General features: G+C 41.0%; 1 protein-coding gene across 1 annotated transcript in view; it reads right to left on the reverse strand.

Annotated features, from left to right (window-relative positions):
* Window positions 1-23,972, reverse strand: part of DZIP1L (DAZ interacting zinc finger protein 1 like) — a 41,488-nt gene extending 17,516 nt beyond the window's left edge. The window contains 10 exon segments of the mRNA XM_023538375.1: window positions 761-901; window positions 2,090-2,152; window positions 6,983-7,111; window positions 8,863-9,024; window positions 9,715-9,836; window positions 12,440-12,524; window positions 16,007-16,155; window positions 16,158-16,578; window positions 21,792-22,039; window positions 23,641-23,972. Coding sequence (XP_023394143.1) covers window positions 761-901; window positions 2,090-2,152; window positions 6,983-7,111; window positions 8,863-9,024; window positions 9,715-9,836; window positions 12,440-12,524; window positions 16,007-16,155; window positions 16,158-16,497 — 1,191 coding nt within the window. The 5' untranslated portion in view covers window positions 16,498-16,578; window positions 21,792-22,039; window positions 23,641-23,972.
* Between the last annotated feature and the right edge of the window lie 7 nt (window positions 23,973-23,979).

The following is a 23,979-nucleotide window of genomic DNA, read 5'->3' on the forward strand; positions in this document are numbered from 1 at the left end:
GTGGAGGCTGGTGTCAGAACCATGGCGAGGACCTGAGGCCACAGGAGAGGCCCAGCTGGGGAAAGATACACTTCTAATCTTCTCCACAGACCTGGCACGCGGAAGTGGGAAGCTGAGCCCGAGCTGGGCAGAGACTTATCAGCAACAGGTGAAGAGTCACAGGGGCCAGGTCTGGGAGAGGGGTACTTAGTAAGTGCCTTTTCATCATACTAGTCTATTTGACCACCTCATCAGAGGCTGTTAATTGATGAAATGGGTATTGGTTAAGAAACTATGTCTGAGAACACAGTGAAAAGAGCAGAAATTTTGCATTCCACCTGCCTGGCTGGGGTTGAATCTTAGTCCTGTCGCTAAAGAATGCCCTGTATAGACTCCAGTGAGGCACGTGAGTTCTCCGGCCTGTTTCATCATCTGTCAAGTGACAATAAGGAGAAGGTAATGTCTACCTTGAAGGGCAGTCATGAGGTTTAAATGAGTCAGTAAGCGAAGTATCAACCAGGTGCTAGCACTTAATACAGTCTCTGGTATTAGAGAACCCATCTGCCAGAAGCCCCGGGGATGATGGGCACATTTTCAGCCTGGAGGGAGGCAGGCAGCATCCTCATCACTTTGCGCCCCTCAATCCTGAGGACTCTTCTCTCTCCTTAAAGAACCTGGCTAATGAGACGAATGCCGATGAGTCCAAAAGAATCTAAGGAGATCCTCGCAGAGAAGAGGCCTGGGGGCACCAGAGGCTGGCTGGAAGAAGGGAAAGACCTACCATCTCCTCTTGGGAGGCGATGAGCCTGGCTTGTTCCTGGAGCTGGGTGCGGAGGGCATTGATCTGGTGCTGGGACTGGGCAGCCGCTGTCCTCTGATCCTGAGACAGGGAGGCCTGGAGCCTCTCATTCTCCTCCTGCAACTGGTGGGCACAGGATGGTGGTTCGGTCAAATGCTGCAGGGACCTCTGAGTGCCCAGTGTCTACGGGGTCTGCAACTATAGGCAATGCTAGTCAGGGTTTCACCTGAAGCAGGGTAGAGGGTTTCCAGACCTGGACAGGGGGCTCTCTAACAAGACCGACTACCTTCCAGTTTGGAGATATTTTCAAGCTATGCTTGAGGAGGAATGAGAATTGAATGCAAGTCCCTAAGATCAGGGCAAAAGGGATCTCTGTCAGGTGTGGCCATCCACTGACAGACAAGTCGAGGTCATTCAAAAATCATCAAATGGATATTTTCAGGTGAGAATGAAAGGTGACGAAAATGTGGTAACATACGACCTACGGTGTAAGAGCAAAGAGAAAATGAGACTATTTATTGATATTTGCATAAAGAAATTCTAGAAGAGTATGCAAGAAAACAGTGGGGGAGGGTGTTGGGACAGGTAGACGGAGACGAAGTGGGAGCATAACTTTACTCAGTGCACCGTAATATATTTCTTCTGTTTTTAGAAAAAATATGCACGTGTTTCCCATTTTAGGATGTTTCAAATAAAATAAAACCATCAGATGGGATAACTGGAGTGGGGATGACTACTGCATGCTGGACTCTGATCTAAGCGCTTTCACCTCTGAGCTCTCTGCAGGGCTCTTGTTAATTGGCTTCCCCTTCAAATTGCCTCCTCCTCAAGGGCATTTTTATAGAAGCTATTATCTCTGCCCTGAGGCCCGCTACGGGTCCATTCACTGGTCTCAGTATCTGAGCCCCTGCATTAGTGCCCCACCTGAACTATCACTGAGGTCCACAACCACTTAGTTCTCTCCTGGGTAGAATTTCAAAGAAGGGTCCAAACATGAAATGACCAGACAATTCATCTGAGGTTTATAGCACAACTCTCCTTGGAGGGACTGAAGGGGTTCCTGCCAAGAGAACCACAGAGTAAAGGATGTGTTGGGTTCAGAAGAGAAGGCCTGGAGGCCACTATTCCTGGTCAGGGAAGCCACTGTCTTGGCAGCTGAACCTCTTGTATATTGATGCAGGTCAGCAGCCAGGAACGGTATCAGCAACAAAATATCTGCCCATCAGTTTTAGGTGGGGGGAAAGATGGTGTGCTGATGGATGAAAGGAGGTCACAGAAACCAAGGTCCCCAGACCACCCAATGAAAGCTACCTCTCTCTTCTGAGCTGCATGCTCCTCCTGCAGTTCCTTCAATTTTCTCTTCCATTCTGTTTTCTGAAAAAGATTAACAGTTTATTAAATGGCCCCCTCCAGATATTAAAATATATTATAAAACTACAGAAATTAAAAAATACTGCCTCATGATTAGGGACACAGAGCAATGAAAAGGATGGAAAGCCCAGAGAAAGATGGGGAAAATATGGACTCTTAGTCTGGGAGAAGATGGATTATTGACTAATACTGTTCAAACAAGTAGCTAGCTGGCTGAAAAAAAATATGAACTTGGATCCTTATTTCATATTTTAAACCAAAATAAATTCTAGGTGGGTCAAACATTTAAACATAAAAAATAGGAGTGACTGTAAGCAAGGTGGTAAAATGGGAGGTTCCAGCTCTCAAACCACCCAGAGATGAGAATATCTTTCTGGGAGCCGGGGAATCCAGCTGAGAGGTTCCAGAACCTCGATGGAGCAAGAAATCTGAGAACAGACACATTGAAGAGGAGAAAAACAATTTCACTTTACCTGCATCAATCCTCCCCCACAGCAGCACAGCTCAGTGCCAAGAGAGACCCCTTCAGCCCACAATACTTCCCACAGGGGAAAGTGAGAGTGAGTGAGCACCCAACTGCCCTAGCCTTGAGGAATGCTGCCCAGGAGACCCACTCTGTCTCATCCTACCCAGAACTGAGGGAATTGGCATGGCTGACTTGGCATGGGGCACTGGCACACAAATCTCAACAACCAGCAGTAGATCCTATTGGGTGGCTTGTGGACACCAGAAAGTGTGAAAAGAGAAAAAGTACAAGTGTAAGGTATTGGCATTCAATTGAAGTTAAGTTGTTATCAGCTTAAAATAGACTGCTGTAACTATAAAATGTTTTAGCTAAGACTCACATTAATCACAAAGAAAAAACTTGTAGCACAAATGCAAAACATAAAGAGAAAGGAATCAAAGCATACCACTACAAAAAAAAATCATCAAATCACAAAGGAAAGCAGCAAGAAAAGAACAAAGTAACTGCAAAAAAAGTCTGAAAACAATTAACAAAATGGAAATAGTAAGTCCTTATCTGTTAACAATTACTTTAAATTTAAATGGATTAAATTCTCCAATCAACAAATGTAGAGTGGCTGAATAGATTTAAAAAAAAAAAAAATCCAACTATATGCTACCTATGAGAAATTCACTTTACCTTTAAGAACAAACATACTTGAAACTGAAGAGATGGAAAAAGATATTTCCTGAAAATAGTAACCAAAAGAGAACAGAGGTAGCTATACTGGATAATCTAGAAGTGGATAAATGTAGAAATGTACAACTTACCAAGAATGAATCATAAAGAAATAAAAATCTGAACACACCAATAACGAGTAAGGAGATTGAACAGGTAATCAAAAATCTCCCAGCAAAGAAAAACCCAGAATCATATAGCTTCATTTTGAATTCTACCAAACAGTTAATGAATGAATGCAAAATTTTCTCAAATTCTTCCCAAAAATTGAAGAGAAAAGAATACTTCCAAACTCATTTTATGAGGCCAATATTACTCTTATCAAAAGACACTATCAGAAAAAAAAAACAATTATAGGCCGATATCCCTGATGAATATAGATGAAAAAATCTTCAATGAAATACAAGCAAACCAAATTCAACAGCACATTAAAAAGGCCATACACCATGATCAAGCAGGATTCATTCCCAGGTTGCAAGAATTTCAACATACACAAGTCAATAAATGTGATGCACTACATTAACAGAATGAAAGATAAAATCATATGATTATCTCAATAGATATAGAAAAACCACCTGAAGAACTTCAACATTCTTTCAAGATAAAAACTCTCAACAAATTGGGTATAGAAAAAACATACCTCAACATAATAAAGGCCATATGTGACAAGCCCAAATCTAAGATCATACTCAACAGTAAAAAAGCTGACCACTTTTTTTCTAAGATCAGGAGTGACACAAGGATGCCCACTCTCACCACTTCTGTCCACTATAGTAATGGAAGTCCTAGCCAGAGCGATCAGACAAAAAAAGAAATAAAAAGCATCCAAATTTGAAAGACAGAAGTAAAGTATCTCTGTTTGCAGATGGCATGATCTAATATATAGAAAACTCTAAAGATCCCACTCAAAAAATAACTGTTAGAAATATTTTCAAATTATATTACTGATTTCAAATCATATTACAAAGCTATTGTAATTTAAACAGTATAGTACTAGCATAAAACAGAATGGAACGGAACACAAAACCAAGAAATAAATCCATACATAAACGGCCAAGTCATCTTCAACAAGGGCTCCAAGAATACAAAATGGGGAAAAGATAATCTCTTCAATAAATGGTGTTGGAAAAAATGAATATATGCAAAAGAATGAATTGAACCAATATCTTCCACCATACACAAAAATCAATTCAAAATAGATTAAAAACTTGAATTTAAGATCTTTTTAAGTTTTAAAACTGTAAAATTCCTAGAAGAAAACATAGGGAGAAAGCTCCTTGATATTGGTCTTGGCAATTATTATTTTGGATGTGACACCAAAGCACAGACGACAAAAACAAAAGTAAACAAGTGAGACTACATCAAACTAAAAAGTCTCTGTACAGAAAAGGAAACAGTCAAAAAAATGAAAAACAACCAACAGAAAAGGAGAAAATAATTGCAAACTATATATCAGATAAGGGATTAATATCCAAAATATAAGGAACTCGTACAACTCAATAGCAAAAAATAATAATAATAACCCAATTTTAAAAATGGACAAAGGACTTGAATAGACATTTTTCCAAAGAAGACATACAAATGGCCAACAGTTATGTGAAAAGGTGTCAACATCATTAATCAACAAAGAAATTCAAATTAAACCACAATGAGATATCGCTTCACATCTATTGATATAGCTATTATGAAAAAAAAAAAAAGATAACATGAGTTGACGAGGATATGGAGAAAAGGGAACCCTTGTGCACTGTTGGTGGGAATGTAAATTGGTGCCACCACTATGAAAACAGCATGGGGGCTCCTCAAAATATTAAAAACAGAAAAAGTTACTCATTTTCCCTGGGTAGCTCCCATTATACATGATATATACATGTTAATAAACATCTATTTGTTTTTCTCTTGTTAAAAAATTAAAAATAGAGCTACCATATAATCCAGCAATCCTACTTCCTGGTATTGGTCCACAGAAATTAAGATTAGGATTTTGTAGAGAAACCTATACTCTCATGCTCATTGCAGCATTATTCACAATAACCAAAATATGAAAACCTAACAATCCACCTACAGATGAATGGATAAAGAAAATGTAGTATATACATACACTGAAATATTATTCATCCTTACAAAAGAAGAAAATCCTGCCATTTGTGCCAACATGGTTGAACATACAGGATATTATGCTAAGTGAAATAAGCCAGCCACAGAAAAACAAACTGCATGATTTCATTTATATGTGGAGTCTAAAATAGTCAAACTCACAGAAACAAAACAGATAGAAGAATGGTGATTGCCAAAGGTTAAGAAGAGTTGAAAATCAGGAGGTTATGGCCAAAGGTTATGGTCAAAAGTTTATAATGCATGATATATATATTGTATTGTATACTTAAAACTTGCTAAGAAGGTAGATCTTATGTTAAGTATTATTACCATACACAGAAAAAATAACAATGATGATGGTAATAATAATAATGAGGGTAGGAGCAAACTTTGACAGGTGATTAATATATCTATGGCCTGATTGTGGTGATAGTTCCATAGGATAGTTTACTTATGCCCAAACTCATTGAGTTTTATATATTTAATAGGTACAACTTTTTTATATGTCAATCATACCTCACTTAAGTGGTATGAATGAATGAATGAGGCCATAAAAGTACTAAAATAAAATACAGGAATATTTTATTTTTAAATCTCAAAGAGACCATAAATAAAAGATTGATAATTTGATAATTTTTACCACATTATTAATTTTGTGTGGCCAAAACCACAGTAAACAAAGTTGAAGGACCAATAGAAAAGTGGAGAAAATGGCCTCAACAAGAACAATGAAGTAACTGTCAGACAAATTAACATACACACAACAAACAAACAAACAAATAAAGAAAGAAATAAAAAAAAAAACAAAGGAAGGAAACAAACAGAAAACAAAAAAAAAAAACAGCTATATATAAAACAAAAAGCAAGAAAAAAAAAACAACTTACGTCAATTAAACAGAAATCAACCTACCAAGCAAACAGAGCAGAAAGAGAAGCACAACATGATTTAATGACTGTGCCAATTGTCTTTCTTGCCATGGAATTATCAATGACACAGACCATACATAACTGGACTATTTTAAGATTCACCCCGTGGTGGCCAGAGCTACCTCATACCGTCTTGTGAGAGCAGATTATACACAAGTCTTCCCAATTCCATGTCCATAGAATATTTACACCACAGAAAATGGCAAATGCTACAAATCAAAGATTTTTTTAAGTCCAAAAAAACAACTGGTAAAAAATTAACAACAAAACAACAAAATCAACCCAAAAAACCTCAAACCAAGAAGGTGGCAAAACTTCCGAAAGGTAATTTTAAACGGGGTAAAAACAAAAAGAAGGCAAAAGGGGCCAAAAAAAAAAAAAACCGGGGAATTTGAAAAAAGATCCCAGATAAATCTGGTATTACGCACATGCATGTCACCAGTCTTGCACTGAGCACTGCAAGAACCCTCTTCTATGCTTTCATGTATTGGCAAAAGGTCTGAAAAAATAGAATTTTAATGTCTTTCAACTTCCCTAAAACCACAAAGCCAAAGCGAGAAACTTAGTTATAAGACAACGTGGTTCTCGGCTGGCTCTCGGGAGAAAGGCATGGGACATCAGCTCACCTGAGCCTCTATCTTCTCCCTCATGGCCCGGAGCTCCTGTGCCTGCCTGAGTCTCTCCTCAGACTCCTCATCCCGCAGCGACCCGAGGTTGGATCCCATCACACTGTGGGACTGTAGTGCCTTTAGTTTCTGAAAAGGCCAGGGAATCGTGTTATTTAGATGAAAATCTAATCACGATGCTGTTTTTTTCATACCTTGGGCAGTGCCAGAGAAGCACATCATACCCCAACCACACACTTGTCCTCACTAGCTATCTGCCAGTGAATATTCACACAAGTCCATGTTCTCCTTCTCTGGGATTCTCCTGAGACCTCGGGCCTTGCACAGGAAAAGCAATTTCCCATGGAAGGACAGAAAATGGACTGTCTTACAGTGTTTCTTACAATCACTCTAAACGGAATCTTATTTTTTTCCCCTAGAATTTTAAAAAATATGTTAACAAAATAACGACTACACTGAGAATTTTGTATCCAGTTTGATTCCTATACTTTAATAAAAGTAAAATAGTAAAATGTCAGGTGAGAGGAGAACGGAGTAAGACACACGACATAAGCACATAAGCAATCCTACAGGGGAAAAGAAAAAAAATTGGATGTTCCAATTTAGAGGAATGTGATCCAAGTTAAAAGGAAACCATGGATGATAAGAATTATGTCCTCATTTGGCAAAACTCAGAATTTCCTAACCAAAAGTAACCTTTTGATCCTTGCTGAGATAGTTTCTGAACAACTCCAAATTCAAATCAATACGTATCTATCAAATTTCTAGATAACCACACACACACACACACACACACACACACACACACGCACACACGCACAGAGCTCTCATTTCAACCCCACCCCCTTTCAGTCTCAGACTGAGATGATGGGTCACCCAAGACTTCAGGCATATTCTATGACAATCCCCTTCTGGAAAGTTGCCTATGTGTTTCTATAGGCAAAACATGAAATGGCTGTGAGAAACACTATTTGACAGTTCATTTTCGAAAACAAGAAAAGATTTTCTTGATGTCAGGAGGGCCCACAGGAGCTAAATACATTCGGAAAGTATTTCTCCTCAAAATTTTTACCCAGATACAGTTTTAGTTATACAGGTTTATATGGGAAAATACAGTCTAGGAATAACATTAGTAAGGTTTTCCTGAATAAACTTGATAGTATATCCAGTAGAAAAGCAGGGGCTTTGAAGTTTAAAGAACTAGGTTCAAATCCCAGCTCCAACTCTTAACAGCTGTGTGACCTTAGGCAAGTTATATGACCTCAATGACTTCACCTGTAAAGTAGGAATGTTAATAGTTTTTCAAAAAAAATTTTTTTAAGAAATTGATAAACTAATGATGTATCTTTGTGAGTATGTTATGAATGTTTGGTTGTTATGAGGATTCAAAATCAATGTATATAAAGTGTTCTGCATAGGAGCCAGAAAACAGTAAACACAGTGAGTAAATGTTAGCTATTGTGTGTAATTTCCACAGTCCCCACAGAGTGCCTACCAGGTAGCTAGCACTCAACAAATAATTATTGAGAGAAAAATACATTCATTTAAATTTTGCCTCATTTCTTCTCCAGTGATGAAAGCCCTCTGCAAAAATAAGGATAATATCTACGGAGTTCTTAACTATATACCAGATAATGTTAAGTGCTATTTATGTACTAACTTAACCCTTTCAGCAAATTGTCTTACGAAAAGAAACTAAGGTATGGGAAGATTAAGGAACTCACCCAAGGCCACACAGCTAGTGTATGATAAAGCAAGAATTCAATCCCAGGCACTGGCCTCTGGTATCTGGCCTTACAGTGGCAGAAGAAATACAACTAGTACAAAGAAATGAATTTTAGAACAAATAAGCAGATTTTCAACAAAAGAATGTTGGGTACCTCCTCTAGTGTAGAGTTATGGTTGGCAACACTTTTAAATTCATCCCAAAATAATTTTTTTAGCTTGTCTATTTCTCCATATAGCTTGGCCCGCTCTTTTTCTTTCCATTCATCAAATTCTTTCTTAGCTTCTATTTCCCTCTGACGAGTGATCTCTGCTTCCTACAAAGAACAACAAGAACAATGGAATCATTAATTCTACATTACGACATATTTACTGAGAAACTGCTAGGGTCCCTTGTCCTTGCAAGTCACTACAGAGATCCAAATAACGTTTGTCCCACTGTTCCCATTGGCTGGACTTGGAGTGGGCCAAGTCTTATCAGAAATGTAAAGTCCCTTGAGGATAGAGATCATGTCTTTCCTCTCTATTCCTCACAATGCTTGGCATAGCTGATGCTATGAATGCTGAGGAATGAATGATGAATGAATAAATGAAGGAATGAGTAAGGCAAGTTTATGTATTTTCATTTTACAAATATTTACAGAGTACCTCCTCTGAGCTAGATTCTGGAGCTTTCAGAATAGAACCTCATCTTTGTCCTCAAAGAGTAAACTCAGAGTGTAGTGTAAAATGTTAAAATTCAGGTTCAAATTCCCTCTGAGGGTGCTGAAGAATTCAGGAAACTGCATCTCCCTGCTCTGGTTCTAGCCAGACAGGTCTAACAAATGATTGACTTTTCCCTCCCAGACGACCTAAAATCATTTACCACCTTCAGGAAGATCCATCCTAACTCTGACTCCCAACCCCCGGAGACCAGCCAGAATTTTGGCCCTGAGGGAGATGTGTGCATCCTGAGTTTCTTGGGCTGTTCATGACCGAGTCCCCTGACATTTCTTCTCCACGCCTACCTGAAGCATCCGCTGCCTCTCAGCCTCCCTCTGGGCTTCCAGCTCCCCTTGGGTCCACTTTAGCTTGGCCTGCAGCTCTTCTAACACCTCCTCCACTGGCTGTTCCTGCTTCTTCTGTTTTCCTGTGCAGTCCATGCAAAGGGAGGGTGATCAGTTTAAGTGAAATATTCAGTGGAGTGTAGCTCCTCGCCTGTGTAATCAATCACACCTTGGTCTGAGACCAGCTTTGCAACTTACATTGTACACTGACTTTGGGCACATAACATAACCTCTAACCCTCAGTTTCCTCAAATCGAAAAATGGAGATAATAATAGCACCTAACTCAGAGGGTGGTTGAGGATGAAATGTGATCATGCGAAGTGCTTTGTATAGTGCCTGGCATGACAGCTCAATAAATGTGAACTACTGCTGTCATTTAAGATAACTATTTTAATAGTACTGACATATGGAAATGTGAATGCAAAATTATTAGAGTAACAGAAGCAGAACACCAAATAGCATGTACATGCTAATTATTAATACAAAGATCATATCTATGTATCCCGACAGTAATCAGAGAATACTAAAAATACTTTTAGTTTTGAGTTCACTTTTTTCAATAATTTAAATAGAATTTTAAATTTCAGATGAAAGAAAGGCAGAATGTATTATGAAGGAACATTTTAGCCCAGGTAGGTTTAAGTGTGTACTTTAAGTTTTTTAAGTAAAAAAAAAGATTCAGGATGAATTATAAAAGAACTTTCTAACTAAACCGCATACTGATAAAGCAAGAGTTAAGGGTTAATGAAAAAGATACCAATTGTTCTTGTATATTTGTTACTCTTTAAAGTACATTTAATGGTTATTAGATACATGGTGCTGTTATTAAAACTCTAAGCCTTTCTTTGAAAAGAGATATGGCTTTTCTCAGATGGGACTTTTTGGAAACAAGCAATTTTTAGATGTGGTAGAAATTGATTTGGGTTAATAATGTGACGTGAGTATGGAGAGCTAGGGTATCTGAGAAGCCAGCTGCCTGAGAATAAAAGGTCATGAACATGAAGTAGCAAAGTTGCCTTAAGAACATCTTTTCCCTTTCTTTACATCACTTTACATTAAAGAAATAATAAGAATATATTCAAAAATGCACATACAAGAATTGATCATCATGTGGTTTATAGTAGGAAAATTTTTGAGTAACCTGTGTAAATAATGACATAATTCAACTGTGAAATAAATTATGTAGCCATATGATAATATTCAGCCTTTTAGAATCATGTTTTCAAAGATGATTTAATGACATTGGAAAATGTGATATATTCTTAATTGAAAATAAAAATAGTCAAAATTGCATACGGTACGATTATATATGTATACAGAAAAATAATGACAGAGAATACACCAAAATATTAACCACGGGATATTGTCCATAATTTTTGTTTTCTCTTCTCTACCTTCTTGTATTTAAACTTTCTATATTGAAGGCATTTTTTCCAATTTTTTTATTGTGGCAAAATACATGTAACATAAAATTTACCAACTTAACCATTTTTAGTGTACATTTCAGTGATATTAAATACGTTCATAATGATGTGCGGCCATCACCACCATCCATCCCCATAACTCTTTTCATCTTGTAGAAAAGAAACTCTGCACTCATTAAATACTAACTCCCCATTCTCCAGTTCTCAGCCCCGGCCCACCACCAATCTACTTTCTGTTTCTATGAATTTGACAACTCTAGGTACCTCATGTAAGTGGAATCATATAGTATTTGTGTGTTTGTAACTGATTTGTCCTCAAGGTTCATTCATATTGTAGTATATGTCAGAATTTTCTTTCTTTTCAAGGCTAAATATACACCACAATTTGTTTATGTATTCACCTATCAATGGACATTTGGGTTGCTTCCACATCTTAGCTAGTAAGAACAATGCTGCAGTAAATACAGGTGTATTAATATCTCTTTAAAGACACATAATTTTATCAAAAAATATTTAAGATGTGGAAAATCTGTTTTTCTTTAGCAGCCTCTCATGCAGAACCAAGCAGAAATAGATATGTAATAAATACATAGTAACTAGGTAAATAGTGCTATTTTAAAACTCTGTCTTTTCTTTGAATAGGAAATAAAAATTTTAATTAAGGGGATTTATATATTTATTTTATATTTTTATGTTTCAACAAGTATTTCTTATTGAATCTCAAAAATTGATATAAAGTATGCAAATCTCTCTATCTGGGAAACATACAGCTTGCTATTCATCTTGGAATTTGAAACAGTAAAATTAGTTACATCATAATAAGCTCATGTACATAAAAAAGTCCAAGACCTGCTTTGACTGCTCATTAACTCCATTTAAGCTCATTCATAGTTAGCATGAGAGAATACCAGCGTCACAGAAGGTTTTCATTAATGGGATTTATATATTTATATAACAGAAGGTTGAGGGGGTAAGGCCCACTCACAGGGAAAGTCACTGAGATTCAGAGGGGGAATGATTGACCATGGTCACATAGTAGAAAGGGGCAAAGCTAAAACCGGAATCTGCCTGTCTGACTCCTAGCCCTCTTTCTCTACACATGTGGTCAGAAACCCTCTCAGCCCCATGGGGGATTCCCCATGGTAAATGATGGGATCACCCCATCTTTAACTGAGGGCATACATCTTTGGTATTACACCCTCCACCCTCTGAAGTCCAGCTAAGGCCCTTCCACAGTCCCAGAAAGGCCACCTAGACTCACCACCTTCCGCCATGCCCCCATGCCTGCGCTGGATGTGGCCCCGGAGAAAGGTGGCATTCATGAACGTCTTGTCACACAGGTGGCACTACACAGAGGGGAAGTAGTGGGAAGTGCAGGATTAGATCATCTGAACCAGCCTGGGATTCTCCCTATATCAAAACTCCCATTACCTTGGGACCTCTGAGCTGCTTCAGAAATGAAGAATTTGACTTACTAAGTAAGGTAGCAATATCAACATCCACTCCTGCAAAAAAGATATATATATATTGGCCTAAGGATATATATATCCTTATTGGTCTAAGCCAGGTTAGATTGCTATTCTGTCACTACTGAAAAGATTCTGACCCTTTTTATCATGATTAATATTATATCAATTACCATTCTATTGATTAACATTGTATCATATATATGCGGCATTGTGTTAATGTTTAAAAGTGGGAGTCCTTGTCTTTTAGAAATACAAACTGAAATCTTTACAGTTAAAATCATGACTAATACACTTCAAAATAATCTAGGGTGAGGAAAAGCTGGTAGGGGAACAAATACAACAACATTGGCCATGAGTTGATAACTATTGGGCTGGGGAGTATGTAGATGAAGGTTCATTATATTATTGTCTCTATGTTCATATATGTTTAAAATTTTCCATAATAAAAAGGGTTTTTTATAAATGTCCAGGTCCCATCCCAATGTGTTGAGAACCACCACAGCAGAGGATAGCAAATAATAACATCTCTAATTTTACATCACTTTCCTAAGGCATTTTAGACACTGCCAATTTATCATATCATCTTTTCACTGTAAAACTTCAAAATTCTTCCAACACAGCTTTGCAGGCTGCCATAACCAGTCAATCAGAGTAAGAGGGCATATTGCAATCTTTACAAAAGGGCAAATGTGACAGAAATTGCCAGTTGTCTCCAATACCCATTTTCCCTTTTTCCTTAGTAACGGACACCCTGATTTATAGCTGATCGTGAAGCTAATGATAATAAACACTGTATGTCCCAGCCTCTCTTGTAACCAGATATGGCCATGGGACTAAATTCTGGCCAATGATATGCAAGCAGAAGTGGTATATGAAACTTCTGGAAGGTGTCATTAAAGAAAGAGTTATGACATTCCTCACTCTCCCTCCTCTTGCTCAGAATGTAGACTTGAGAGGTGGAATTCAGGCAGCTATCTTGGACTATGAGGCAGAAGCCAGATGACTAGGCTGGCAGAGAAACATAAAGAACTGGTTATGTCCCATTGATGGTTATGGCACTACATACCAGCCCTGATTTACTTACCCCTAAACTGTGTTCATAAGAGAGAAAAATAAACTTTGAACTGATTCGAACAATTATGATTTGAGCTTTTCTGCCAGCCATAGTCAAACTTAATCCAAACGGACATGACCTGGATTGACACACTTAGCCCAGTCTGGAGTTCTAAAGTAACACAAACGGGTTTCTAGTTTTCAGAAGGAATATGAATTGGGTGGGGTAGGAAATATTTTTTAAGGCATCTTATTCCAAATTATAAGCCCTTTCCCTCATCCCGCTCTTCCCTGCTTCCCCATTCCCACCTCAAGCAGGACACTCACAAACAAGGCACCTGAAGTTGGACAGCCACCATTGACTTCAGACTAAAACACTCTATCATAGCATTCAAGGCCACCAGGACCTGGCTCTAAAATGCCTTAGGAAAGTGTCTAAAATGCCTTAGGAAAGTGACGTAAAATTAGAGATGTTATTATTTGCTATCCTCTGCTGTGGTGGTTCTCAACACATTGGGGTGGGACCTAGACATTTATAAAAACTATCCTCCCCTGCCACATCTCTCATCACAGTCCCCCTCAGGCCAAACCCCACCTCGGGCCACTCCAAAGCCATCACACGGAGCACCCTTCTCACACTAGTACCTTGGCTGTCTCTGCCCATAACACTCCTTTACAAAACTGTGCTCAACATTCAAGGTTCAGTTTAAACACCACCTCAGGAAGACTCCTCCCCTTCCTCCTCTGTGCTCCCACAGCTCCTCAGTCATTTACTTACTTAGTACTTTCTCCAAATTAATGCTATTCATTTTTGGCAGTACAGTAGCCACTTCCTCTTCTTCTGATAATAGCAACCCAACTTTCTGCTGGGAATTACCTTCTCCCTTACTCTCAAGCCGTGAGCTTCAATTCACCCCATGGTCTACAATGGAATATGTGACCTAGACCAAAGCCAATCAGAGCCCTGCATTCCCAGGGTCATGTGACTGGTTCAGAGATGGATAGAAGACCTAAACATAGGAGACACACTGAAATACTGGCTGGGCTACTGGGACCAAAGTAGGTCCTCCGTTACGTCAGCCTTAAATCTGGTAAAATGAGCAATTGGCATTACAGTGGCCCAACTTGCTACCACATAAAGACTCTTTATAAGAATGGAACCCACGCTGAGGAAGAATTGCCAAAAGCTGCAGGGAAAAAAAAAAAGTTCTGGTGCCATCTGATTACTGGGGCAAAGCCACACCTGAGTGCCACCACGACCTTGGATTTTTCAATTAAATTACCCAATAAGTTCTTTATTGGCCTAACCAAATTGGCTATTATGTCACTTAACTACTGAAGGGATCTGACCTTTTTTTTATCATAAGTACATTATATAAATTATATCAATTACCATTCCAATAATTAACATTATATGATAATGATTCCTTTTGTCCCATCAACCCCAAACCATGGATTTCCTAAAAACCTGAACTAACATGACTTGCGCCTACATCCTCAAAGCCTGGCACAGAGCCTGCCTACCATGACAATTTATTAAAGGTCAACAGTCTCCAATCCACACTTTCCATGAAAATACATGCAAATGCTCAAATATCACTCTGGGTAACTGTCATTTGGTTGAATAATGAAGTCACTTTTCCAGAGTGAACCTGATTCTACCAGTCCCTTGCCACATATTGATTACACACAAACACCCATCTTAAATACACTCTCACATACCACACTCTCATACACAAACTCCTCACATATACACACATACATACACATTCACACCTCCATAAATACACTCACCCTTAGACATATATACACCCTCATTCATTCACACACCATAAATATATCTTTATATGTACACTCGTACACACATACAAGCACATATTACGCACCACCCACTCCATATACACACACATGGCATACACAGATGTACCCTCCAAACATTCACATGCATACATTAGACACACACATATTCACTCTTTCCATAAGCACATACACACCTCCTCCATACATTCACATGCAAACACTAGACATACACCCTCTCTATAAACATGTGCACATAAATCCTTCACACACACACCTGCTGTACATGTATAATCTCCATACACACATACACACACACACACACACTCTATAGAACCTGATCAGACACCCTCAGACTCTCTGGCCATAATCGGAATCTCTAAAATCTGCTCCTAACCAGTGAGAATGGCCCACAGCAGTCTCAAGGTTCAGAGAGCAGTGCTATCAAGATGGCCCAGAGGCTGGGTGCATGGCCTTCCCACTCTCCCTGCCCTGCCAAGATTACTCACCATTTGGTAGCTGTGGGCACCTGTCTGCAGGAGCAGCTGCTGCAAGGTACTGATCATCTTGCGACGCCGGCGGCTCTCCTCCCGCACACCTTTGAGCTCGTCAGCCTGGCGGCCCAGCTCCTGCTGACCACGCTCCTGCTGGCCCAGAGCCGTGCCTCGAGCTGGGCAACACTGGCACTCAGGCAGTCTTGACAGTGCAACAGGTACTCAATGATGAGCTGTGCCAGGCGCAGCACCTTGAGCAGCGCCGGGTCCACAGGCTGTCCACAGCGGCTGCAGGCCTCCCGGTCCAAGTTGCAGAAGGTGACACCAGCAATGTTTTCCTGCAGGGTAGCCACGTCTAGCTCCCGTGCCACGCGGTCCACATCTAGGGCGCTAATGCGCCTCCAGTCCACACTCTCATGGCGAGGCTGGAACTTGAAGGTAGGGAGTGCGTAGGCCCCAAAGAGGGGACCACTGAGGCCCTCAGCAGTGTGAGCAGGAGACTGCATGGGCAGGGGAAGCCCTGGGCTGATCACTGGGGACGGGTGCCGCCAAGGCCACGGCAGCAAGCAAAGGAGCTGAGAAAGGGCCTAGAAAATGAGAAGAGAGTACAAGTTAGGCAAGATTCATGGGCTGCATGTACCATGCACCAGGCCAGCAAGAGCTTAAGTGGGGTAAGGTGAAAGATCTGAACAACAGCTGGAGTATGCGTGGTATGCGATAACATGGCTAGAGGCATGGAAGGCAAGGATATAGGCTTTATAATCATACAGATATGGATTCAGACCCTCAACCTTGGGCAAGTTCCTTCACGTCTTTAAGCCTCCTAGGTACATTGGGATCACAAGGATCATGGGGCTCACTTTACAGGATTGTGATTAGCAATGAGGAAGGTGAAGCACCCACCTGGCACGTAGTAGGTCCTCAGTGAACATCCCCATGCCCAAGTCCACTGCCAGAGGTCTTTGTCGGGGGAAACTGTCAAATGCAGAAGTGGGTCCTTCTGCAATCCTACATTGACTTCAGGATAAAGTCCAACAATTCGCATGGGTGGCAGAGCCACCTAATGTCCACGACATCCCCTCCTGTTCTCCTGTAATTACCAGATTGTAGTGGACAGGGATGGGCTACATTTCCCAGTTTTCCCTGAAGGAAGATGTGATCATATGTCTATGTTTTCTCGTGGGATGTGAGTGAAATGATGTCCACCACTGCAGGAGTGGCAGGGAGACAGGGGGGTGGGGGCAATGATGCTTAAGAGAGTGGCCATGTCTAGAGATATGGTACAATAGGGGCTACAAAAGGTATCTCTATACAATGGAATACAACGAGACTATTGATGAGAATAAAGCAGCTTTACATGTACTGTTATAGAATAATGATCACATATATGTATATATCTTTCTATTTCTGTTTAAATGATGTAACATAATCACATTTAATAGTAACTCGCAAAAATAAAGGAGCTATGTATATCTCACATAATTATCTATATGTCTAAATATATATCTAAATAGATATAGATATATCACATTAGAATGGTTGCCTATGAGGGAGGAGGGCAATGGGAGTAAATAAATGAGTAGATGGATGGTGCATGTGTAGAAAATGGATAGACGGAAAGACAGGTAAATAGACAGGCCTTTCACAGACCGATAATGATTATTTTATTTATATACACATATAAACATATGTATATGTACATATATGAATGATTCTATTTGTTATTCATGTATAATCATAATTAAATAAAATACATATACTAATTTATGATTCGTTATTATTATTTCATAAGCATAGACTATCCCTAGAAAAATTAGCAGGCTATTAGCCATAGTTACCAGTTACCTCTGGGAATGGGAATAGAAGTTAGGTCCTTTATCTTCCATTTTCCACTTCTCTATACTATTTAAAGTTCTTGCATCATCATCAATTACTTTTATAATTTTTTAAAGAAAAAATATAATTTCTGCCCTTCAGGAACTTAGAATCTGGGGCAACAGAAGTGCATGTGACCCTATTTAACCAAATTCTTTCTAGATCATGTGATTCCAACTTTTAAGTGCAATAGAAAGTCAGAGAATTGAAAGGTCATTGACCTCACGAAGAGGAAAGGCCTTGAAGAAATGGTGGGGCTGGGTCTGCAAAAAGGGGAAGGACGTCCAAGAAAGGACGTCCCTGAGCCTCTGTCTTCATTTGAGAAAGGCAGTGACAGGCCTGCCCTACCTACCCACAGCATACTGTGAAAACTAGAAGAGATGCAAGCGGAAGGCATTCAGTAATAATACCAGCTCTGTGCCAGCTATAAACTCTAACTACAAACCTACAAACAGCTATTACTGTTCCCATTGTACAGACAAGGAAACTGATGTCTGGAGAGGTTATGTGGCTCTCCTCAGACAGGGAGGCCAGAGTTGAAATACAGTTAGAGGTGCATCTGGCTCCACAGCTTGTGGACTTTGAACCACCCAACATGATTCTTGAGGCTCTTTGCCTTAAAAATTTGCTTTGATCAGATCATCACCCTGTATCCCTCAAACTCCTTCATTCATTCACTCACTACCCCTTCATTTACAGCATGATTACCTGGGCCAGGCCTGGTGCCAGGCACTGGGGCTACCGAGGCGTATTAACCACACACCGTCCTGCCCACCCAGGAACTCAGTGTGGCTCCTTATTGCCACAGTCCAAGTCCAAACCCTAAACCAGGTCTGGAAGACTGCCCACAGGATGCCACAGACCTACCTTTTCCATTTCAGCTTCTATGCTTCCCTTTCTCAAATACTCTTCCCCAATTCATATTTCAAAAATCACGACTCTCCAGCCACAAGCATCCCGACCATGGCATGAGGAGAAGACCAGTACGTTTCTACTTAACATGTCACAGTATTTAAAATTAGAAAAAAGGAGGCAGGCGATATGGTACTCACCATGCTCAGCCTCAAGACACAACTGTGTCATTTGAGCCTCAGAGACAATTGCCACAACAAGCCGTGGCTTGGAACAACAGCAGGTTACTAGGCATGCTGTGGGCAAGAGTAACAGGACACCTGCTTCCTGTCCTCCTGCAGACTAGGAGCTCACCTGAGAATGCACCGTTTAACTATTTAAGCTTTGGCCTCAGATGTTTGCCCACGATCCTCTTTCTAACAATAAGGCCAAGAACGCTCCATCAGCAATCCTCTCGGCTCTCCTCCCACCCCTTTTAATACTCCTTCCAGCCTCTTCCTTGAATGGTTACTACACTTCACCCCTCCTTTAAAGCAGAGTGTGCCGGTGTCCCTGTAATATTCCGCTGTTCACCCATACCTATCTCTCCCTGCACATTCTCCTTGGGCATGACTTCAGGGATACCCACAGCTTCAGCTATCGTAGGCCTACTTTAGGCTGAGCCTGAGCCGCTTCCAAATCTCTTTCTTACAGGCCCATCTGTCTCTTGGAACCTTTAGAACAAACCTTCCAATACTGATAATACCAGAAATTTCAAATCCAAATTCCACCAGGCCCAGGAAGGTAGCATTAAATGCAGGTAACATGCCAGGTATAAAAGAAACCACAGTACAAGCTTAATGATACATGGCAACCGATTCTCTATCTTAGTGTCCAAGATATAATCAGGCAGCGGTTCTCAAGTGTGATCCCTGGACCAGCAGTAACCAGCATCACCTGGGTCCTTGAGAACTGCAGATCTCCAGACTTATTAATTCAGAACCACTGCAGTAGGTTGGGACAGGGAGTGTTGTGGATTGTGGCAAATGGGAGTGCATGCCCTGCTTAAAAGGGACAGCCACCATTCAGCCATATGGGAATGGATTTTATGTGTTCCTCGGGAGCTAATTCCAAATTTATTACAAAGATATTCAAAGACCTCTATGAACTGTTTCTAAACTACCTTTCTAGCTGCATCTCCTACTTACCACATCACTTGCTGTCTACACTTTCATATATCCGGGCTATTTGTTTATAGGCACTGTTTTTAAATGCTTTACAAAGAAAAACTCATGTAATCTTCAGAATACTCTCTCAAGGAGGTATTATAATTATCTAAACCACAAATAAGTGCAGAAGCTTGCCCCAGGTATAGGAGGCAGGATCCAAACCCATGCAGCCTGGTTATAGAGTCTGAACTCTTAGACAATGTGCTATGCTGCCTCTTGGTTTAGATGGCCCTCCACCATGTCCTTCTACTCCTACTAAAGGTGAATGCATGTACCATATCACCTGCCTCCTTTTTTCTAATTTTCAAGTATTTTCTTATACACGATTGCCACCATAAATCCCTCCTAGGCCCACAGTTAGAATTCCCTGACCCTCCCCAGGGCTCCCAGAGCACAGAGCATATACTTCTTTACCCGCCCTCACCACCTGTGGTCTGAGGAAGGGCGGCTATACAGCAGTCATTCATCCATCCCATCAGCAAAAGATTCCTGAGCCCCGACTAAGTGCCAGGCACTGTGACTGACACTCAGGATTGATGGTGACCCAGACAACAGTCCCTGCCATTGTTAATAGAAATAGTTAACAGTTCTGGAACTGTGTGCTCCAGACACAGTTATAAGGCTTTACATGTATTACCCATTTAAGTCTCACAAAAATCCAGTATGCAGATGAAGAAACTGGGAGATGAACAAAGAGGGCAAGTGACTTTCCCACAATCGCACAACTGGTAAGAGATGGAATCTGGTTCCAGAGTTTGTTTTCCAGAAAGACAGAAAAATACACAGAAATTACCCTACAGAGTGTTGAGTGCCAGGGTAGGAGCTAGAGCAGGGTGCTGTGGAAGCACCAAGGAGTGGCCTTACCAGGACAGTCTGTCTCATTTCTCCCCTCACCCCATCCCCACTCCCCCAGCTAGGAGATCCACAAGGGCTGAGACCTTGGCTTATTCGCGTCCTTTGTATTCCAGCCCCTACCATATTACCTGTAGCCTAGATTGCTATTGAACTGAGCAGAACTGTCAAAATCTTAGAATATCAGACTCAAAATTCTACACCCTTGGGGGCTTGAGAAATGAGGCTATGAACCAGCAAACATTAGGATAAAGAGGAAGAATGGAGCTAGGAGTTCTTAATTTGGACTCCTTGGAGAAAAATGCCATTCAGACTTAGTAAAATGATTGATTTGTGAACCATCTATGTTCATAGCTTAATCCCATGGGCTAGTAATGAAATTAAAGTATAGGAGCCATTACGGGTGGGCCCAGGTATATCAGTGAGATGCCCCAGTGCCCACACTGACTGTCAAGATGTAGCCACAATGTTCTAGCTGGCCTCCTGACCATCCCTAATACCCTTATGTTGACATTCTGAGCACACTCTGTAAATACGAAAGGCATCAGGCCCACTCCCAGTTATCCAGAATTCTGAATTAGGGGTCTGATTTCATGATGTTTTACTGAGCCCCAGAAGTATTACTCCTGTCTTCTACTAGAACCCCAGAGGTCAATTTCAGCAGCCCTAAAGCTCTGACATCAAAAGGTGAACAGAACTGTGGAAATCTGAGGATTATGATGATGAGAACAGCCCTCACTCTTTAAGTATATATGTGCCTGCCTTTAAAAGTACTATTTCTAGCTGTCATACAGCCTCGTATGTAGCTATGATTTGCCTCATCTGACAAATGTAAAAATGGAGGCTCAGAAAAGCTAAGGGACCTTTCCCCATGTCACTCAACTATGAAGTAACAGAGCCAAGATTCAAATCAAGTTCCATATGAGTTCAAAGCTTTTGAATTATGCCAAACTACTTCCCAATGATGATGATAATGATACATAAACTCTTTTCCATTACAAAAATTACATTACCTGAGATTTCTTGACCAAACCGCAAGGACTGAAACAGTTTACAGCAAATCACAACAGAGTCAGGGCTGGAGACCTCAAATTCTTCCTGTTTCCCCGCAGATTCAACTCCACAGCTTGCACTGAGTTAGGACAGGCAGAAGACAAAGCCAGATGAGAATGCCACAGGTTACCTGGAAACCACATACCCTAGGGGAAGGAACACTGTGCTTTCTCCAGACTGAATTAGCAGCAGACTGCTTTTCCCACATCTGGGAATAGAAACACAGGCAGAAATGACTCGCCGTCATTAGGAAATCTGAAGCTATGTTAACCATCTCTAGATGTTTTGATAGGGTTCCAGGAAACCTCCCAATCCTAGACCAACGTCACGAACTAGTGGAACCCAAAAGAATAATATTTATGCTAGCATTCCAAACTCACTTCGTTGTTGAAGAGATCATTTCTACCTGGGGCACTCCCCGCAGCCAAGAAAGGAAGTCCATCTACCACCCTTGCTTTGCACATTCCCAATGACGAGATGTTCACCACCTTACAAGGCAACCATCCCACTGTGGAACAATTCCTGAGACTTTATGGTTCTTCTGAAACCTGACCACTATAATCTGTGAAAGATAACTTCCACAAATCCACCAAACAGCTGAATTTAAAAGAAATTCTGGCTGACTTTTCAATGTAAATTGACAGCTAAACTAAACTACTGCCACTGCCACTTTCCTGTCTCTTCTGCTTCCTCAAGAATGCAGCCAAGAGGAGCACGGGGAGGGAGAGCCAAGCTTCCAAGGCCGCTGCCAGGCAATCATTGACAAGCCTACCTGGGCTCCCAGCTAACTTCAGCAGTGCCTGCCTCGGGGAGCTCAGGCGTGTCATTAGTGCTAATTGTCGTGTCTACCAAGGTAACCTTCCCACAGTTTGCAAACAGGCTATGCACACACTGTAGGCAAGGGAGTGAGAGAGACCCCAAAGGAGATGAGAATGACCCAGGAGCTCTCCTAGAGCACTCCGCTTACAGACCTTAGACTTATCTCATTCTGTTGTTTTCTAAAGAAGGTTCTCCTTTCTACTCTTTCCTGTTATGGGGGCTGCCCCGCCTTCCCAGAATCATTAAGTAGCAAGAGAGAAATCGTCTCCACCAGGCACACAGCTCTCCCTTGTAGCTGGCCTCCTTTCCCAGAAACTTTAAGAAGATATTTTTAAAAGACAGTGTCCATGGTTTGCTCAAAAACCTAGTTTAAGTTGTTTGCCACAAAAGGATTTTCTTTAAAACAAAAATAGGAGGCGGAGATTTGACTGACAACTCTCAGGAGTATTACAGAGAAAAAGACTACATACTGACATGACCTATTTTCCCAGGTACAAAATTGTCAAAAACCAACAGTACTTTACACATCTAAAAGAAAACCAGTTTAGAATATACTACTGGTGTTTTCTTTTCCATGGAAGAATCATTGCTACCTGGTAGAGTTTCTCCATCCTCAGCACCTAGGCTATTAGACCCCACAGAATCCTCCCTAGAGGTATGAAATCTAGTGACAGGTGGCATTGCAGGTTGTTAACCCTGCTGACCAGGACTGGTCAAGGGCCCAACAAGGTGATTCAGAACAGTCCAACAAGTTGTCCCCTTCCCTGCTCCTGCCAGTTTCAACTGAGCAACAAGCCTTTTGACCAAAATCCAGGTCCGTAGCAGAATCCAGTTATGTTGCACAAATGAACTCAGTTTTCTGTTCCCAGCCTGAAGGATATAATTTCATGGGACCACTTTATCAAGTTGGACAGTGTCCAAAAATATTTCCACATGAGGGAAATATCTCCAGACCCTTGGTGCTGACAGACACAGAAAAAAGCCACTTACCAGCCACTTGACTGAAGGATCAGACTTCTCTAGGTGGGGTTGTTCTCGGCGGCCAGTCCGGCTCCAGCAGGAGGCGTTAAGTAAGGGCTGTGTGAAAAAGGAGAGACCGCATGCCTTGTCTGCAGATGGGGGTGTGGAAGGCCACAGTCAGTGCCCCTGACACTCACCAGACCGCTCTTCAAAGTCCAGTTAGAAATCAAATTCCGGAGACAAGGCAGGGACAGGCAGGCCCTGTGCCCTAAGGAGCACTGCGGGAATGGTAGCCGCTGCCCAGGCCCGGGGGCCGTCCTCTGCCCCGCCCCGCCTCTGGACCCTTGTCCTGGACCAAGCAAGTCTCCC

This window comes from Pteropus vampyrus, unplaced genomic scaffold (assembly GCF_000151845.1).
Source record: "Pteropus vampyrus isolate Shadow unplaced genomic scaffold, Pvam_2.0 Scaffold220, whole genome shotgun sequence".
Taxonomy (NCBI): Eukaryota; Metazoa; Chordata; class Mammalia; order Chiroptera; family Pteropodidae; genus Pteropus; species Pteropus vampyrus.